Genomic DNA, 20,657 nt, shown 5'->3' on the forward strand with positions numbered 1-20,657 from the left:
ACAATAGAAAAAGAGAAGACATATGAATACAGGACAGGACACTATAAATGAGTACAAGAGTAAAAGCAAAAAATAAAGAAGGCAAGAAAAGTATGAAGAGGGCAGACATGACCTTCTGCATGGAGACAACGGAAAAAAAAATATAGAAGGCAAGAAAAATAAGAAAGGAGCAGAGGGGGCATAGTACATGGAAACGAGAAAAAGCAGAACATAAAGGAGTAAAGAAAAGTATAAAGTTGTCAGACAGGACCTTGTGTATAGAGACCCAAAGAAAAGCTAAAAGTAAAGAAGGTAATTAAAGTTTAAAACTGGCAGACAGGACTGTGTATGGAGAAAAGAAAAAGCAGAAAGTAAAGAAGGCAAAATAAATATGAAGTAGGCAGGCAAAACCTTGTGTATGGAGACAAGAAGAAAAGCAGAAGGTAAAGAAAGCAAGAAAAGTGTGGACAGCAGAGGTGGTATAGTGCTTGCAGAGAAGGGAGAAAGCAAAAGAGTAAGTCATTGGACAGGATAGAGTTGTACCCAGGGGTCAACTCCTGGAAAAAAAAGTGTGGGAACTCACCCAAGGGTTCCGCTTAAAGGCAGGTTCTGCAGGACTCCTGCTAATGGGAGTGGCGTTCCAGGAGGACATGAGCCCTGGTTTTACCCTTCATAGAGATTAAAGGGTACTCACCTCTAGGCATCTTATCCCCTATCCAAAGCACAGGGGATACGATGTCTGATCGTGGGGGTCGCTCCGAGGCTGATGACAGGCGATACAGGGGCGGAGTATCGTGATGTCACGGCCTGCCCCCTCCCATAGGCTTGCATTGATGGGGCGGAGCGTTACGTCACGAGAGGGCGGGCCCTTACGTCACAATACTCCGGCCCCTGTATCGCCTGTCAGAGCGTTCTTCGCTCCGTGCAGCTGGGGAACGGGAGTGCTGCAGGAGAGATCACGGGGGTCGCCAGCGGCGGGACCCCCGCGGTCAGACATCTTATCCCCTATCCTTTGGATAGGGGATAAGATGTCTAGGGGCGGAGTACCTCTTTAAAGAACAATAGTCTGACAAGTTCTGAAAAGTCAACCAAGCTTACTAAGTAAAGTTTATAGCTGACTCAGTGCCTCTCTCAGCGGTAATAAGATTGTTTACAATATTAAACTAGAGTCCAGGTATCTCCCCAGCAGTGAGTTGTATCCCCTGGCAGCATTTCAAGGGCCACATTTATAGCTTGCATAGTCAGGTCAATATTTTTAATATGGGCAGTAGAGTTCTAGTCTGTTCAACAGTACCAGAAAATCAAAGCTCCATGCGCTATTTAGATTATAAAACAAATCTGCACACAATTTTATTTAGATGTTAACAGAATATTCATGTTGATTTTTTTTTTGCTTCTAAATTGCTTTTCTACTCTATCCTTTTAATTCTGGGAAAATGTGCAGTAGAAAGTATAAAGATTCTTATGAAATCTGACACTCTGACCTGTCGTACTCTCATTCCCATGTATAGTGAAATCTTGTTGAATTGACGAACTCTGCATAATATATCCTGTTGAAATAAAATGGTTATTGTATGAAGTGTTGAAATAAAGAACGGAACAGTAAGCACATCCTCACTTAGTCTTTGATGTTCTCCCCCAGCACCCTGTTACCTGGCAGCCATCGAAGGAGGGTGATCGTTTAATTGGACGTGTTATATTAAATAAGAGAACAAGTATGCCAAAAGAATCTGGAGCACTTCTAGGACTGAAAGTAAGTAAGCAGCTTTTCTTAACAAGCACATAGATCCAAATTATTTTTCAGTTTACTGCTGACTTTTGTACAATTTGCATATAAAATTTCAGTCATTGATCTTTTTACAACAAAAAAGATAACAGGATGTAATAATGGGTGCGGTCATGTGTTTTTATTAATTTTACTCATTTAGTAAAGAAAAATGGTAAGAATGGCTTATATGTAGGGTGCAAATGTACACCTGCTTGTGACAGTCATAAAAGAATTGCAGACAATTCCAAATACACCGGGTTTATTATGGGTTGTGCTCGTTTTGATAAGTTACACATATTCTCACCAAATAAACGTTACTGTAAGTCCCGCAAACAACAAGCCCAATAGATGGAAAATTGATGAAAAATTGGAAGAGGAGGAAAAAATGAAAACACAAAAACCGAAAAATTGCCAGGTCATAAAGGGGTTAATGTAATAAAAACATGCTATTTTTTTTTATTCTTTTGAAATTACAAGTAAACTTTAAATGGACACTTGAATAAAAAATAAAAAACTTTCCACATGTCATAGAGATATTCTGTTCAATAGATTAGATGCAAGCTAAACACATTCTCTTCTGGCTCTAAACCATGTACCCGAGAAAGTCACAGTGCAAATTTATGGGACTGTCTCAGTCCCATAAACATAGAAATTGGAGAGAAGTGCTCAGCCGCGGGCTTCTGTCCCCACTCAGCCTAGCAGGTCTGTAGGACATTTCAAAAGTAATTTTTTTATGACATGTACACATTATGGGGGAGATTTATCAAAACCTGTCCAGAGGAAAAGTTGCTGAGTTGCCCATAGCAACCAATCAGATTGCTTCTTTCATTTTGCAGAGGCCTTGTTAAAAATGAAAGAAGCGATCTGATTGGTTGCTATGGTCAACTTTTCCTCTGGACAGGTTTTGATAGATCTCCCCCTATATCTTTTTATTAACAGATAGTTTGAGATCAAAAGAAAGAAAAACAGAGGGTGCAGATCTATCAATCTGCCTGAAACAAAAACTGTCTTGTTTTACGAAAAGCAAGCAGCCAATCACAGCTCAGTTTGTATTGTACCAGAGCTTGTTAAGATTGAGTTTGTTAAGACTGAAGTCTGAACTGTGATTGGTTGTTATGGACAAATCAGGACAGTATTGCTTTCAGGCAGAATCATAAATCCTGGCATAGTTGTATGTAAAGCATGTGTTTATGAAAAATAATATGAAACTTATACAGGTGAAACTAACATATGAGAGAGACTCATTACATGCAAAGCAAGATAGTTTAAGCCGTGATTTGTCATAATTGGGATGATTATGGTTACAGCTCATGAAAACCCCAAAGCCCCCCCAATTACTATGATTTGGGGAGCCATGTCATCTGCTGGTGTTGGTCCACTGTGCTTCATTAAGTCCAGGGTCAACGCATCCGTCTACCAGGAGATTTTGGAACACTTCATGCTTCCTTTCCTTTTCAATTGCAGTAATGAAATACAATAGACTTTTGCACGAAATTCTAATTTTCTGAGTTTCACCTGTACAATACGCAATACGTGTACAGTTATGTTAAGTAAGGGTGTACTCACACATTGTTCCATTGCTACAGTTGCTACAGATTTCACACAAGACAATATGCAGGCAATCTATTAGCGTGTAATCATCAAGTGTTAGTGCATAAATTGGACACTTTAGGCAGTGTATAAGTCTTGATTTTACGGATTCAACCTCTGTTTACAAGCTTTAGGGTAGGGTGACATGTGCCATATTTTGCTGCGTATTTGCTAATGAGTATTTTCCTACCCAGTGAAGTCAGAAGGTCGCAAAATCACAAGTGTATTTTGCTACCCATTTACTTTAATTGGTAGGAAAATACTCAGCAGCAAAATTCGGCATGTGTGATCCTACCCTTAAAGGGGTTATCCAGGAAAAAACTTTTTTTTAAATATCAACTGGCTCCAGAAAGTTAAACAGATTTGTAAATTACTTCTATTAAAAAATCTTAATCCTTTCAGTACTTATGAGCTTCTGAAGTTGAGTTGTTCTTTTCTGTCTAAGTGCTCTCTGATGACACGCGCATCGGGAACTGCCCAGTTTAGAAGCAAATCCCCATAGCAAACCTCTTCTAAACTGGGTGTTTCCCGAGACACGTGTCATCAGAGAGCACTTAGACAGAAAAGAACAACTCAACTTCAGAAGCTCATAAGTATTGAAAGGATTAAGATTTTTTTAATAGAAGCAATTTACAAATCTTTTTAACTTTCTGGAGCCAGTTGATATATAAAAAAAAGTTTTCCCTGGATAACCCCTTTAAGATTACCTGCAGATTTTTGTGTTCAAAATCTGTAGTACGCAAGGTAAATGGGAAGGTATCCTAGTAAGAAGTATAACATACAGACATTAAATAATACTTGGTAAAATGGAGGCCGACATGTAATATAGGTAATATTGGAACAAAAACAAGTGTACCACATTTTGCCAAGCAAAGAATACATGCAGTCAGAAGCAATGGTAATCATGTGGTTCACACAAATATTGATGCTCTCTATTTGGTCTTGATGTTGAGTCTTTCATAGTGATAATAGTATACTGATTATAGAAGAAAGACATTATTTTTATTATAATTCCTCATTGGCCCTTTCATCCAAAGACCGCAGTTGATTTCCAGTGATGAAGTATGACCATTTTAGCTGCAGTTAAGAAACGGCACAGCAATGCTTTTTCAAAAGCATGTTTTCAGGTTTGCAGGCTTTAAAAAAGTTGTAAAATGGATCCAAATTCATGAAAACAACAAAGCAAAAGTTACAAACTTCTCCCATCCAGCCCTGATCCCCTAATTTACTGTGGCAGTGCTGGAGGAAATACATGATTGTTACAATCCTGAGTAAAAGTTATATTCCTGTGGAACAAGGTTAGCGACCTCTACAGAACTATCAGGTATTGAACTATAATGGAAATGAGAATCCATAAAACAAAGACCAATAACAACAACCAAATTAAAGTTCACAAGGAAAGAAAAGGGAGGGGGTTGAAGATTGTTGGGTTACACGTTACAGATCATACTTTTGGAGTAGTCTTTTTCCCACAACTATTAAGAGAAAAGTATTCATATAGTCTGTCCCCAGATCCACAGTTTATAGGCTCAAGTGGTTACATTTTCAAATGATAATATGGGAGTATCTTCACCAGATGACTCTAAAACTTGGTTATTTCCGATTGACCCAGATAACTCTGTAAAACGTAGCAATTCTACCTGTTATTGACAGTCCTCTTTCATGCTAGGAAAGTCATTCCATATTTTTTAATTAGATTATAGCTGATGACAGAAAATATGGTAAAACCGTATCTACTACCTGTTGTTTTTTTGTGCAAGTCCACCAAGTGTGGAACATGTTGCTAGAGGAGGCACAGCCCCAAAAACAAGTGGAAGAGCATTCAGAGATGAAATATGGCCTGGTACTATACACCAACAACAGCACATTATATAAAGCTTTCCCTGACCTGAAGCCATTAGGTATTGGAAATTGAGGAACCAAGAGTTTGTGGAGTTTTTCTTTAGCTTCAAGCTCCAATACATAGCAGTTTTATAGGCTTCCCACATAGAGTGCAGGGTAGACTCAGAGGCCAAATTAACAATAAAGCACTTTTTAAGCGATTTTTATAATCTTTTTATTAAAATTCTACAAAAAAAGTCATACAAAACAACTAAAACCATCCCTCCTAAATAGCTCTATGGATTTCCATGCAATCATATCTATACAGTAAAAATCTCCCTTAGCGGATACCTCCCAATAGCGGATACCTCCCAATAGCAGAAATAGTCCCATAAGACTTAAATGGGCACTGTCATAAAAAATTTGTTTTTGCATATGATACATCAGGTAAAATAAATAAGATTTGTAATTTACTCCCTGTAAAAAATTTTATTTTTATGTCACTTTCATGGCCTTATAAATCTGGCCACTAGGGGTCTCCCTTCTGGTCCAGACCACATTCTGTCTGCTTAAAAGCACAGACTTAGGTCTCCAGCTGGACTGGCAGGAGACCAAACTCAGGAAGTGCGATCAGGCTATAGGCAGTGAATAGCACTTTCTCTTCTTGTTTTATCCCTGTTTCATACACAGGCAGAGAGCAAGTGCTATTCACTGTCTATGGACAGACAGCACTTCCTGAGTTTGGTCTCCTGCCAATCCAGCAGGAGACCAAAGTCTGTGCTTTTGAGCAGACGGAATGTCTGCAAATCTTATTTATTTTACCTGCTGTATCATATGCAAAAAATAATTTTAATGACCGTGGCCATTTAATGTATTTGCACCCTCCGAATAGCGGACACTCACAATAGCAGATGCGGACGCATTAACTTCCCAGTAGCGGACAACCAGGCCCTACCTTTTGCCCTACTACACTAAAATTGACACGTGGATATCGACTAACCAAGGGGTGTTGGGCAGCTGGCAGCCATGTTAGGGAGAGGAGAAGGGCTGCAGTAAGCATGGCACGGTAGGAAAGAGAGGAGATGTAGGGAAAGGGACACTAAAATCCCAGTTTGCGTGGCAATGCTGTGTTTCACTTGCAGTAGTATTCGCACCAACAATCGGGTGAGGGAGAAAACAAAAGTCAACCATAAACCCCCTATTTGGTCCCACCAGGTTACTCACAGGATGAAGGCTAAGTTTGTGAGGACAAATAGGGGGTCAATCCTAGTATACAGGGAATGATGTGCAAGAAAAGTGAGTCTCGATCTGCCAGGTCTATTTCATTAATTTGATATACTGGTGTTAGTTTGTATATCTTCATGAACAGCTCATATACACACTCCTCAAAAAAAATAAAGGGAACACTGAGATAACACATCTTAGATCTGAATGAATGAACTAATCGTATTAAATATTTTCGTCTTTACATAGTTGAATGTGCTGACAACAAAATCACACAAAAATTATCAATGGAAATCAAATTTATCAACCCAGGTCTGGATATGGAGTCACACTCAAAATCAAAGCTAAAAAACCACACTACAGGCTGATCCAACTTTGATGTAATGTTCTTAAAACAAGTCAAAATGAGGCTCAGTAGTGTGTGTGGCCTCCACGTCGCCCGTATGACCTCCCTACAATGCCTGGGCATGCTTCTGATGAGGTGGTGGATGGTCTCCTGAGGGATGTCCTCCCAGACCTGAACTAAAGCATCCGCCAACTCCTGGACAGTCTGTGGTGCAACATGGCGTTGAGGGATGGAGCGAGACATGATGTCCCAGATGTGCTCAATTGGATTCAGGTCTGGGGAACGGGTGTGCCAGTCCATGGCATCAATGCCTTCCTCTTGCAGGAACTGCTGACACACTCCAGCCACATGAGCTCTAGCATTGTCTTACATTAGGAGGAACCCAGGGCCAACCACCTCAGCATATGGTCTCACAAGGGGTCTGAGGATCTCATCTCGGTACCTAATGGCAGTCGGGCTACCACTGGCAAGCACATGGAGGGCTGTGCGGCCCCCCAGAGAAATGCCACCCCACACCTTTACTGACCCACCGCCAAACTGGTCATGCTGGAGGATGTTGCAGGCAGCAGAACGTTCTCCACGGCGTCTGCAGACTCTGTCACGTCTGTCACGTGCTCAGTGGGAACCTGCTTTCATCTGTGAAGAGCACAGGGCGCCAGTGGCGAATTTGCCAATCTTGGTTTTCTCTGGCAAATGCCAATCATCCTGCACGGTGTTGGGATGCGAGCACAAACCCCATCTGTGGACGTAGGGCCCTCATACCACCCTCATGGAGTCTGTTTCTGACCGTTTGAGTGGACACATGCACATTTGTGGCCTGCTGGAGGTCATTTTGCAGGGCTCTGGCAGTGTTCCTCCTTGCACAAAGGCAGAGGTAATGGTCCTGCTGGGTTTTTGCCCTTCTACGGCCTCCTCCACATCTCCTGATGTACTGGCCTGTCTCCTGGTAGCGCCTCCATGCTCTGGCCACTACAGCAAACCTTCCTGCCACAGCTCGCATTGATGTGCCATCCTGGATGAGCTGCACTACCTCAGCCACTTGTGTGGGTTGTAGACTCCGTCTCATGCTACCACTAGAGTGAAAGCACTGCCAGCATTCAAAAGTGACCAAAACATCAGCCAGGAAGCATAGAAACTGAGAAGTGGTCTGTGGTCACCACCTGCAGAACCACTTATTTATTGAGGGTGTCTTGCTAATTGCCTATGATTTCCACCTGTTGTCTGTTCCATTTGCACAACAGCATGTGAAATTGATTATCAATCAGTGTTGCTTCCTGAGTGGACAGTGTGATTTCACAGACGTGTTATTGACTTGGAGTTACATTGTGTTGTTTAAGTGTTCCCTTTATTTTTTTTGAGCAGTGTACTTACTAACAATGTGTTCCAGTTCTCTCATACTGAATATTTACCACTGTATTTCATCAGTTGTCTACTAAAAACATCCAGCACATGTATGAGCGGCTAGACTATATGTAACAGTCACAAATACTGACATTTTTGTTTAGGTATCGCAATGTTAATAAAAAGTTGGCGCAAATAAGAATTTTATTTATGAATTCTATAATGTACATATAGTTTATACAAATCAAGCCAGGGTCAGTATATTTCTGATTGAAAGAAACAGGAAGAGAGAAGTTTGGGAACAATAATAGAAAAAGGAGAGCCTATTTTATGGAAAAGGAAAGTGGGGGGAGGATTACAGTAAACCCTTGAGGCAAGCATATGAAAGGAAGCAGTTACTTATTGTGCATGAGTACATATCGCAATCTTTATGGTACTTAAATGATGTGGTACAATAGACGTCCAGTCCATAGCACTCATTTCTGTATCATCCTTAGGATTTGATTAAAATATTTAATAAACCTGGACGTTTAAGGCTGTGTTCACACATTCAGGTTTTTAATTGCAATCAATACAAAATGAATACAAAACAAGGAATGGATAAAAAAAAGAGAAGTTTCAGTCTTTCCTTTTATATGTTTCCTCCATTTCTGATCTGTCCCTGTCTTTGCTTCCAGTAATTGCAATTAAAACCCTGAATTTATGAAATCACCCTAAAGGGACTGTCCACTTTTACATGTTTTTTTATTTTATTATGCATATAATTAGAAATCAAAATTTTTTCTAAAATACCGGTACTTGTAATAAACATTTTGCTTGCATACCTTTCTTATACCAGTGTAACAACCCCCTTCTCTGTACAGTAGAATGGTACCTGCTACCCAAATACACACACATGACCCCTGACATTCAGTTGACTACAGGGTTGGATGACAACTTTCTGTCTATAGGTGACAATGTTATGTGAGGTTGTCATGTTGTCAATAAAGTATAAAATTACGCAGATGAGACAGAAGAATGTAAGAGCAGCTATTACACGTGCACGATGCTGCAGCAAGCGCTAATATTGTATTAGTCCTGCTCCTCAATGTAATACTGATCCCAATACTGGCTACATGGTGTTAACTGATTATTACGGTTCATGTGAATGTCCTTGGAGGGTCACATGACGGTCCATGGCTTGTTGGAAACTGGAGTGGTGAGGATTCGGCACTTGCAGGACTAGGGCAGTGTATTGAAGCGGAGACAGGTGTGAATGCAGACAAGGAAAGATGTGGACATAGGTGGTGCCCCTCAGCAAAAGCAACGTAATAGAACAAAAAAGAATCCAAAGTGAGATTGCACTCACCATCTAGAGACTATATTCAGCAGCACGTAGGCATAGACAAGCGGAGGCAGGGGCACACCGGGACAAGTTGGCAAGTTGTTTCGCACTGGTTTGCACTTCTTCTGGCCGGAGTACACTCGCGAAACAACTTGCCAGCGCGAAACAACTTGCCAACTTGTCCCGGTTTGCCCCTGCCTCCGCTTGTCTATGCTTACACGCTGCTGAATAAAGTCTGTGGATGGTGAGTGCAATCTCACTTTGGATTCTTTTTGGTCCATGGCATGTGCTACTACAAACTGACCCTTAGATTGTACCATTTATGTTTACTAGAAACAGAATTTTTTATACATGTATATTAGGAAACTGTATGATTTCCTACTGTATACACAGTGAAGAAAAAAAAATAGAAAGTGGACAACTCCTTTAACGAATGTATGAACTGCTATAGGAGTGTGGCACAAAAATTTCCAGAAAATTCGTCCAAAGATTTTGAGTGTGGACTGCACCGCTGGTGAGCAAGATCATTTTTCTGGTGGCAGAAATTCAACAGATAAATGTCCGCTGCTGAAACTCTGTAGTGTGCACTGCGCAGCGGAATCCCATTCAAAACAATGGGAGGCTGCTACATTGTGTAATTACTAAGTGTAAATACATTCAGAAATTCTGTAGTGTGAACCTAGCCTACGGCTGGGATTACACCGCATCAAGATTCTGCTTGGAAATTGCTGACAGTGGTGATGGTGTATATCTACGCAGCCCTAGCTGCTATGCACAGAATGTCCATCCAGAGTTTTCTGGGTGGACATTACGTGTGTGAACCCCACCTAAGGCCTTCTGGAATGTAATGAGTGGGCTGTATGTGATACTTCAGCTGCAACTAAATGGCCATCAAAACAATGAAAGGTCAGTACCCTATACAGAGCTGACAGACTCCCTTTAAAGTCTCATTCGCTTTGCAGGTATTGTAATATGCTTTGGATGGTCCAACGCAAATCCACTGATAGTTTGTATTTCCCTATGTGAACATACTCTCAAATGAAACATTTCTGCATATGATAGGCAGCATAGTACAATTACAAAATTAATTTTTTGGGGGAAACAGAGCACTTCTATGTGTTACTTTTGATTGTTGTTAACTGGAACTATGGTTGAGACTTATCAAAGCCTGTACAGAGGAAAAGTGGACTAGCTGCCCATATTAACCAATCAGATTGCTTCTTTAATTTTTAAAAAGGTCCTTTAAATATAAAAGAAGAAATCTGATTGGTTACTGTAGGCAACTGCACCACCATTCTTCTACACAGGTTTTGAGAAATCTCCTACTTCATCTTGATATAGAGTGTTAATCCTATTTTCACTAACTGTCTGTACTGCTTGAATTCTACATTCAGGTTGTTGGTGGAAAGATGACAGATACAGGACGTCTCGGAGCCTTCATCACCAAAGTAAAGAAGGGAAGTCTGGCGGACGTTGTAGGTCATTTAAGAGCAGGTATTCAAAAGCCAAGCTACAGGCTTGCACGTTTCCTGAGTCGTTTGTCTATTCATGGCTTACTATAGTCCAAATCATCTACATTTGCAATAATATCCACGTCTTCAGTCAGGCAGAATATGTGCGGAATGTCCACCCGGAAAGCACGGGCCGACATATGCTTGATTTGGCAGCACTAGGAACGCTCAGACGGCAATGGCAATGTGCCTATTCATAGACGGCAATGCATTTCCGGGCAGAATCCCCAGAAACATTCAACTGCTTCAGTGTTTCTGCAGACGCCAGAATCAGGATTTCCGCCACAGATTTCGGTGTGTGCACAGTGTCCACAGAATCCCATTGAAATCTATATGGCTTTGTTGCTGCGGAATTTCTGAGTGGAATATATTCCAGCAAAATTTTGCTTGTAAATTCTGCCGTGTGCTTTACATGCCTTTTTTTGTGCAGTTAGCGTGTTTTAAGTCCCTGTTTTTTGTTTTTTTGTTTTTCCAGATTTTTCTGCATCTTTCTGCAGTTTCAGGCTCACTGTCAGTTTTCAAAAATCACAGCATGCTGAAACTACAGCTTTTATTTATTTATTTTTACAAAATATTGGCGTTTTTCTCCTTTAAAAGTATATTGAAGCAAAAAAACACCATGAAAAACTCAGAGTGGGTTTAGCATTGCCTTTTTTTCTGTGTATTTTTTTTCGCCCCCCATTTCTTCAATAGAGGAAATGATAAAAATACAGGAGAAAAAACGCCAAAGGAAAAAGAAAACAAAGACTTAAACCCACCATTTTTTAAATATTGCCTCAAAACTGCATATTGGGAGTGCAGATTGACAGGGTTATTAGCTTGCACATTTGTCGCTGTGTGTATGAGCCCCAGAGCGTGGATAATATTTTATTAAAACATTTAATTTAAATACTGTCAGCCTCTAAAAGGCAACACTGCTAAGATTTCCCTGTCTGTGTTTAGTTACAAATTGCAGATGATGGTGCAATAATAGATGTTCCCACGGGACATTAGGTTGCACAAAAATAAATATATATCAATAGATAACAAATCAGTCTTGCAAGCTGCTGGAGCTGTGTTTAGTATTGCTAAGTAAAGGGTTTTCTTTGCTGGGTCAGCACTTCATTTGTGTTGTATGTTTTTTCCAGGCTTTGGTCTGCTGTACAGAACATTGCTTTCTAAACCTTAAAGAAGCACTCTGGGATTTATTTTGCTTATATAGTGCAGCATAAGCTAATATTAGAGGATAATGTAAAGGTTCTTGTGTAAACCTTGAGCTTACTTGTTTCAGCTAATGTGGCAGGCATGATTTTTCAGCCATATTTCTATTTTCTAATGTTGCCTACATTTTCAATAAATCCTCTGAATTTGCAGAGAGAGGGGGTAAATTTCCATCACTTCAGTACCCCTATACCCCCAATGAGTTCACATTGCTAGACTATAACAGCCTAAACTGCGGAGACTCAAGTGGCTTTTAGGTCCATTCACATTACTTGAATGTACTTGATGTGTTTACTTGTTCAAAGTGCACTTTTTATTGACGTGGGACGAAAGTGATTTACGGTAACCTATAATCACACTTGAAGATTTGTAATTTTTAGGCTATGTTCACAGATTGTATTTTTGACAGATTTCTATAACCTTTTTTCTTCCAATACAATGGTAAAAAAGTATGTGTTTTTACTTACATTATTGCACTCAAAGTAGATTTGCCCTATTTTCTGTAGTTTTGGGAAGACACAACCAAAATACAATGGGGGACCAAATTTTGGCACAAAAAGTTTTTAATAAATATTCAAAAGTGGATGTTGTGATGTAAATTTCAAGTTTTACATTATATTTTTTTAAAGGATAAGAGTCCATTTTACATCAAAAATTTCACACCAACTGAAATATAAATAATTTTTTGGGCAAATTATAAAAACAAACAACTTTTTAAGCTTTGCCTACATTTTTCTTCAAAGGGTTGCAACAACACATCCATCTGTCATCATGGTTGTTTCAATTAAAAATGCAGGCTAGGTTGTGCTACCTGACTACACCGTCACTCACATTTAACCCCTAGAGGACTCACAATGTACTGTAAATGGCTGTGCCATGGTTCATGTACATTGCAGTGGGTTTTCAGTCTATGAAGCGAGTGCTGAAGCTGCACTTGACTTATAGACTGCGGGTCCTGCTTGTTGTCAGCAACCATGCACCCGCCACTAATGGTGGACATCAGCGATCACACTGATGTCAGCCATTAACCCTTTAGACACTCTGGTCAATACTGATAGCTAAAGCAATTTTTCTTTTAAACATGTCTTCAGACATGTTTTATCCACACAGTTGTTCTTGTGTGGGCACTAATAGTGTAATCATGGAATATTATGTAAGATTAACTTGCTTACACCAGAATTTTTCAGAGATTTACAATTTGTCTGCTAACTTGGACAATTTTTTCACTAAAAAAAACAAAAGGGGTGCAAAAAAGCCAAATATGGTGCGAAAACAAACTCACATATTTTCAAAGCAGCACAAAGAACCTTTGAAAATGTAAGGAGAAAAAAAAAGTTATTGACATTGTTTTTAACTCAAATTACAGTAGTTTTTGAATGTGTGTGGACTCAGGGGAACAGATGGCACAGTTGAAATAGTAAGTGTGCATTATTTAGGTGTGCATTATTAAGTGTGCATTAATAACCTGGAGTGTTTCTTACAGGTCTTATACCTCACACTACAAAGTGGCTATCCAAGAATAAAAAAACCACAGCTACTTTCTATCAAAAACTGCTCCCTGTCTGACTCCAGGTTGGGTGTGGTTCTGCAGCTCAGTTCTAATGAAGTGAATGGAGCCAAGTTGTAAAACCACACCCAATATGGAGACAGACGTGGAGCTGTTTTTAAAAGACATTAGCACTGTTTTTCTATTCCTGGATATCCTCTTCAAAGGGGAAAAAACTTTTTGATTGATTGTTATTAGGCACATTATTCTTTAATCCATCTCACACATATACTGTATTTCTGATAAATTTCTTATTAACAATCAGATCTTCCGGTGTGTTCACACATTCAGTTTGTTAGTTGCAATTATTACTACAATACAATGAAAAAGAAGCGTTTATGGACCAAATACAAATGAAGTCACATTATTAGACATACCTACAATAATGGACATACATAAAAAAAAAACAAAACAAAAAAACAAGTAAGAACATAATGATCATGCAAGGAATTGCAATCAGAGATAGAACTGCATGGTGCAGAGACGGAGGTCCCCAGGGGTATACAGATGAGTAATTAGTATCAAAACAATACTATATATAGTGATCACTGCCAGCCTAATAACTAACAGTGTTACAAACCCCTAGTGGAAATTTCAAAGCCCGCAAGCACAATTACCGAAATAAAGCAAGTTACCCCAACTGGAGTATCACTTCAGTGTGCCTATTGCATAACAGCAAGATAGTAGTTAGGCTCCTTTCACTTTCTGGTCGGTGCATGTCACGTCTTTTTCTCACGCTATGGGATCCTCTTTACCCGTTATAACTCCCGTTTTGCTCCATTACAATAACAGATGTAAATGGCAGCCAAAGTAGAAAAAAAAGAGCCAATAGCGTCCATTTGTAACAGAGCAACAGTATAGTGTGAAAGGAGCCTTACATAATGGAAATACACCAGGATCTCCGACACTCAACGTTTCACTATCCCAGCTTCTTCCGGGGCGTAGTCTATCGGGGGTACAGGACCTTCTATTTATATATGGTAGGAGCCAATCACAGGACGCTAGTGCTGAAGTACGTCCCTATCACGGGGATCGTGAGAACCCGAAATGACGTCAATGAGATCCCGCGAGACTACACTTGCTATCTGAAATAAGTAAATGATCACTGTGCTGGTTAAAGGTTATGTCTACTTACATGCCAACTTACACTACTTATATTTAATAGTTGCTTTTAAAAACCTGAACATGTGAGCACAACCTTAAAAAATATATTAATAAAATATGTTATTTAATCGATCCAGGTGAAGTCTCTGATGTGTCAGAAGATCCATGGGAGCCAACAAACGAAGACTGGACAGCTTCATAGGATGATCTTATTGATATAAAAAGGGTTAAACTACCCTGATTAAAATGGACCAGACTAGAAAATAATAAATAGTAGAATTTATTGCTAGGGACAACACATTTCTAAAGTGTACTAATCGTCAGGTCCGTGACAAAAAGTGTGAAAAGCATACATGTAATTACATAGAAATTATATTTATTTTTACACTGTATTTTATATTTTACAGTGTATTATCTGATATCAACCTGGACCTGTATGCATTTTATTCTAGTGACATCACTAACCCTTCTGGGTCAAATGCCATCTTATATGTATTTATATGTATGAGTTTAACACTTTTTGTCACAAACCTGACAAAGAGAGCAGTACGCTCTTAAAATGCATTGTCCCTAGCAATAAATTCTACTATTTATTATTTTCTAGTTTTAATTAGGGTAGTTTAACACTTCTCAATAGCAATAGGAGCACCGCCTAGTAGATGTCCTAACTTCGTTTTGTTGCCTCCTGGGGGGAATTTTCAGACACATCGGAGGCTTCACCGTGAGTCCATCTTGATTGATTATATTACCGCCAAGCTTATCTAAGCAGCGGCCGGACACCTGGCTGATCCTATGCATCTGACGACACACCAGTAGTTGTGTCAATGTGCTTCTTGTGTTGTGCCCTCAGCACAACGCTGCAAGGTGAGTGGTTACATCCACTTCTTACACACACACACACACCTGTGTTATTGGGTTATCAGCACTTAGAGTGCCTTTCTGCAGTTCATTTTTGTTCCCTATACTTTGAGATATGTTATGTAAACATTATTGAGCGTGAATGCCCACTTTTTAGTTGCAATTGTTAATTTAAAAGTCAAGATTGGATTTCAAATGAGAAGTCTCAAAAGTCTTTAATTTTAAGTATAGTCAAATGTATTAATTTTTAAATTTATCTCAGTGGAAAGCACTCTTTACAGTGCTCCACATTCCCTAGATAGTTAAAGGGGCTGTTTAGCAGGGTAAAATGTAAAAGAGGAAGCGGAGAGTGAGGCAGACTGGATTAATAAGTAGCATCTTATCATTACTTTTCACTGCCTTGAGTCCTGTCTGGATGTGATTGGATGTGCAGTAATGTGATTTATTGACCTCAGCACCAGGAAGTGCAGCGTGGTGTAGACTGGGTGCCGCAATATCTGAGGCTGCAGAGGAGCTTAGGAGATAAGTACAGGATTTATTACTTTTAGCAGACAGTCTTGGTCATATTTCTGGGAAAAAGTTGACATACTGTAAGGGCTCCTGCACAGTGTAGTGTTTGTGCAATGTTCCGTATCACAGCACCATGTGATTGTAAGAACTTGTATCCGATTTTGATCATGGTATGCTCCATTGCATGCTGTATAATGGAGGTGTTCTCCACTAGAAGCAAATACAGTTCCTGTGCACACATCAGTGCCATGTGAATGAACCCTAAGGCCTATCTTGCTGAAAGAAGGGCTTTGCATCTGATTGCCTTGCATCATATTCTGTATATTGTCATTAAAGTTTTAATAACCATGTGTTTGCTATTAAAATCATTTTTAAAGACTTCTGTCTGTTCTACATTGAAGGTGATGAAGTTCTAGAATGGAATGGAAAACCTTTGCCAGGAGCCACAAATGAAGATGTTTACAACATAATTTTACAATCAAAATCAGAACCCCAAGTTGAGATCATTGTGTCACGACCCATTGGGTATGTTATTGTTTATATTTGTTCTGTGTATGGAACTCTATAGCTAATTCATATTTAACTGTTTTGAATGTGTGCCTTACTATAGTTCCATATGCTTATGTTTATAGAAAGGCATCAAGGGCTTTTAACGGTCAGAATCTATACAATTCCAAAAATAAATGATTGTGACATGCTTAGTGGAATGCCATACAGTATTATAGAATTATTGTATCCTAGAACTCTCCTAAATTCAGTAAAACATGATCTGTTTTTTGTTGCCACCAGTGCCCTCTAATGGTTGTAATGGTCTCTTTTATTGCTGTTTACTTCCAGTGACATTCCAAGGATCCCAGAAAGCTCCCATCCTCCATTAGAATCTAGTAGGTGTTTTTTTTATTATTATTATCACTTATGTTAAAGGAAGTGTGCAACTTTAAAGGGGGGGTTATTATCTTAAGAATGATGCTCAAATAATTTTGATACATAAAAAATGTAGTCTTATGGTACTTCCTGACTTTTATGATATGCCAAATGTGTTCTATACTGTGGTAACCCCTTGCACTACTATTTAACCTCTTCTCATTTGTACTAGGATGGCAGGTTTAATAGCAGTGCAATCATTGCAAGCCCACCTTTCATGACAATGGCTTGGTACTATATGATCCCATCACAGGAGGAATGATCCAGTGACAGACAGAATTTTGGGGGAAATTCTGTAGTGAATGGGCCCTTACAAGACAAAACAAATCAGAGTTTTTGGCCTCTTTTTGCAATGAAACAGGAAGAGTAAGAAAAGGATGGATTCTGGGGCTATGTTCCCACTCAGTTTTGCAGCTATTTTTTTAACCTTATATTTTTCCTTATTTTGATCAATGTTATTACCAAAACCAGCAGTGTGTCAAAAACACTGAAAAAATTACAAAATCTATCCATTATAGTTGTCTCTTTGTCTGGAAAAAATCCTGAGCAAAATTAGGCTCAAAACATGTCCTAGAAAACTGAGTGGGAACATAGCCTGGAGATGTTTTGAGGCGTAGGTAACCCATATCCAATCCTTTCTCTCTCATCAACCTATTTAATTGTCTAAATATAATTCATTAGCTAAATAGAGCAGTTCCTCCTCTTTGTTTGTCACTTACATGCATAAAGTGAGGTAATTATCCAGCCATTCAGTCTGTCTCTGTCCATATCCCTCTCTGAAAGCAGCCCCAACCCTAATTAGAGACACAGACCATGTGGTTTCTGCCCTGCACTGATGAGTCATGCTCTCTTTAGTGCTAAAAATTGTGAGTTGTGTGCAGCCTCAGCCAATCAGACACTGAGCCTTTTTCTCTGCTCAGAACAAAAGGAGGGGGGGGGGGGGCTGGCAAAGCAGAGCTGCAATGATTCCTGGGAGATCTAGGCAAGGGGATAGAAGAATGGGATGGCAAAAAATATCAAGCAGCCAGAGAAGACAACAGAGGCCACAGGAACCATGCATATCAGGCAGGATGGTTTACAGGAAACATATTCAGGAAGTGTTGTGGCTTTGGAGATTATTATAAAGATAAACAAACAGAGGTTGACTAGTGACAGTAGGGAGAGAAAAAGAGATTCTTTGCCAGTAATAAAGATAAACAAACAGAGGTTGACTAGTGACAGTAGGGAGAGAAAAAGAGATTCTTTGCCAGTAATAAAGATAAACAAACAGAGGTTGACTAGTGACAGTAGGGAGAGAAAAAACAAATAAATATTGTGGCTCGAAGATTAAATGGACACATAAAATCAATAAAAACTAATTTATTAAAACTAGTCAATATAGACATACATATATAAACCTGCACTCCACAGGGCCCTTGTGGGTGCACTATAAATCTAAAAAAGCAGAATGTATAGCACTGTTCTCAACGAAAATCCAGTATCTAAAAAATCCTGGAAATAAAAAAACCTGTAAAAAAAAATCCTGAAAATAAATGTCCTGAAAAATAAAATCCATCCAAATCGTGCGTAAAATCCTGTATGAAAGAAAATGTTCAAAGATGCCATCTGTCAAAATGCAGATTGTGCTGCCTGTCAAGGAAAATGCTACAGATAGTAGATACAAGATACAGCTCACCACTTCGGCATCACTGGAGCTCTAGAAAGCAGTGGTTTGTACGTCAGTCATCTGCTGCCTGGTGGTGTCGCAGACCGCCTTTACTACCGTGTTCGCTGTGCCGCTCCGCCGTTGCCTGATCGATTTGCAGACCGGCTATCCTGAGAAGTTAACTGTGCTGTTCTGCCACTGCCAGATGGAATCACAGACTGGCTACATGGCCATACAGTTGGCTAGAAATTCACTGGTAGCATCCAGATGAGCTAATAATAGGGCTATAAGTAATTTCAGGTATCGGAAGCCATATGTCTCACTGGTGATACTATAGAGGGAAGCCCAGTCAGCCTCAGGTTAGAATAATGAGCTGGCATTATTCAGACAAACTCTGGCATATGGATTAGATCATTCGGACTCATGGAAACAGTGTAATAAAAACTCTGCTGTACAGTAAATAACCGCCACAACAAACGCGTTTCAAGACACCCATAGATCCCATAGCACAATATTTGTTTAGTATTTTTTCTTGTTTTCCACTGTGGGTATTGGTTGACAATTGTGCTGGGACATTGGTTGGGGATAAGAAGTGAATCATATCCATTTATATCTATATTATACAGTTGAGGAGAGAGACTGGATAAGGTGTACGGTGATAGGGTCACTAGTACAGGTCATAGAAGGAGAAGCTAAGAATAGTGTGGAGACATTTTCTTCTTTTAATGGGTCAAATTCAAAGCAAGTAGCTGTCCTCCAGAATGAACAGAGTTGGCTCTCTAGTGCCATCTATTGACGGGAAACACTTTCTAAATCAACCCTTGACTACTTTAAGAGCCTTGAAACATGACAATAAATTATCAGCCAAATCAGAATCTCCTCCGAAAGGATGCATGATAAAAGTGAACAAAAGGACATGGGGAATGGAATAGGATCAATGCTGCTTAGAGATTGGGAGCTCATTTCATGCCAACTTTGAAATAAGTGGCTAGGCCTTCACTGTTGAGATCTGTGAAAGTCGCCTGCACTTTATGCCTAAGCAGGGCATGAATATTATCAAAGAGCTGTTTTAGGTTTTAGGTTTTTGGCATGGTAAAGGGCAGAGTTGTAAGTTATGATAAACTCTATAAACTCTAATTGAGGAAACCTGCTGACATGTGTGATTGTCACACCTAGAGCACCCCTGAAGAAAATGAGTTAGAGATGTGTGACAAGGGTTGCTCTGCCTGTGTAGGGAGGTTCAGAGTGTAGGGGGCACTGCTCTTCTAGGGCACTTCTGGTTGTTTTGTTTTAATGTTCAGCAGCAATATCGGAACAGGAGACTGTCTACTAATATCCCCAAGTCCTTCTCGGTGGCTGATTTAACCACGGTTTTTCTGTTTAGTACATTATTGTACATTTTGTTTCCTTGACAAAGCTCATAACCTTACATTTATCCATGTTAATCTTCTTCATATTCCATAGTATCACATAAGGAGTATCACAATGACTTATCTTTCTTTAGTGCCTTTGTGTAATGGATTGTGTCAATGAATATTTAGGTGGTAGGTCATTAATTCAATAAACTTTTTGTTCAAGGTTCTAGTTCCTTTGAATCTCAGAAGATGGACAGGCCTTCAATATCTGTTATATCTCCAACTAGTCCTGGAGCTCTTAAAGATGCACCTCAGGTCTTGCCAGGACAGCTGTCTGTAAGTATATCATGTCACAGTAGGATATGATATTTGATTTGTTGCCGACATTGAAAATAGGGAACACTGTACCATAAAGGTGTAATTATGCCAGGGAAACAGAAACATCATTATTTATACATCCATTTAGTTCATACGATTTTATACATTTTTTCACATTATTATTTTTAAATTCATCTAGTTCATACAATTTATCCTTAAACATTTTATAGAATTGTATATCTCGACATATCCATTGATCTCTATAAACAAAATTGTATCTAACACATGCATCT

The 20,657-nt window shown here is 39.4% G+C and overlaps 1 protein-coding gene across 16 annotated transcripts in view; it reads left to right on the forward strand.

The window, feature by feature from the left end:
* Positions 1-20,657, forward strand: part of RIMS1 (regulating synaptic membrane exocytosis 1) — a 423,664-nt gene that overhangs the window by 175,430 nt on the left and 227,577 nt on the right. For all 16 annotated transcript variants that reach the window (XM_056565855.1, XM_056565856.1, XM_056565857.1 and 13 more), the window contains 5 exons: positions 1,622-1,732; positions 10,788-10,887; positions 16,524-16,647; positions 16,960-17,006; positions 20,270-20,382. In XM_056565855.1, coding sequence (XP_056421830.1) covers positions 1,622-1,732; positions 10,788-10,887; positions 16,524-16,647; positions 16,960-17,006; positions 20,270-20,382 — 495 coding nt within the window. The remainder of the gene's footprint in view (positions 1-1,621; positions 1,733-10,787; positions 10,888-16,523; positions 16,648-16,959; positions 17,007-20,269; positions 20,383-20,657) is intronic.

This window comes from Hyla sarda, chromosome 3 (assembly GCF_029499605.1).
Source record: "Hyla sarda isolate aHylSar1 chromosome 3, aHylSar1.hap1, whole genome shotgun sequence".
NCBI classification, from domain to species: domain Eukaryota; kingdom Metazoa; phylum Chordata; class Amphibia; order Anura; family Hylidae; genus Hyla; species Hyla sarda.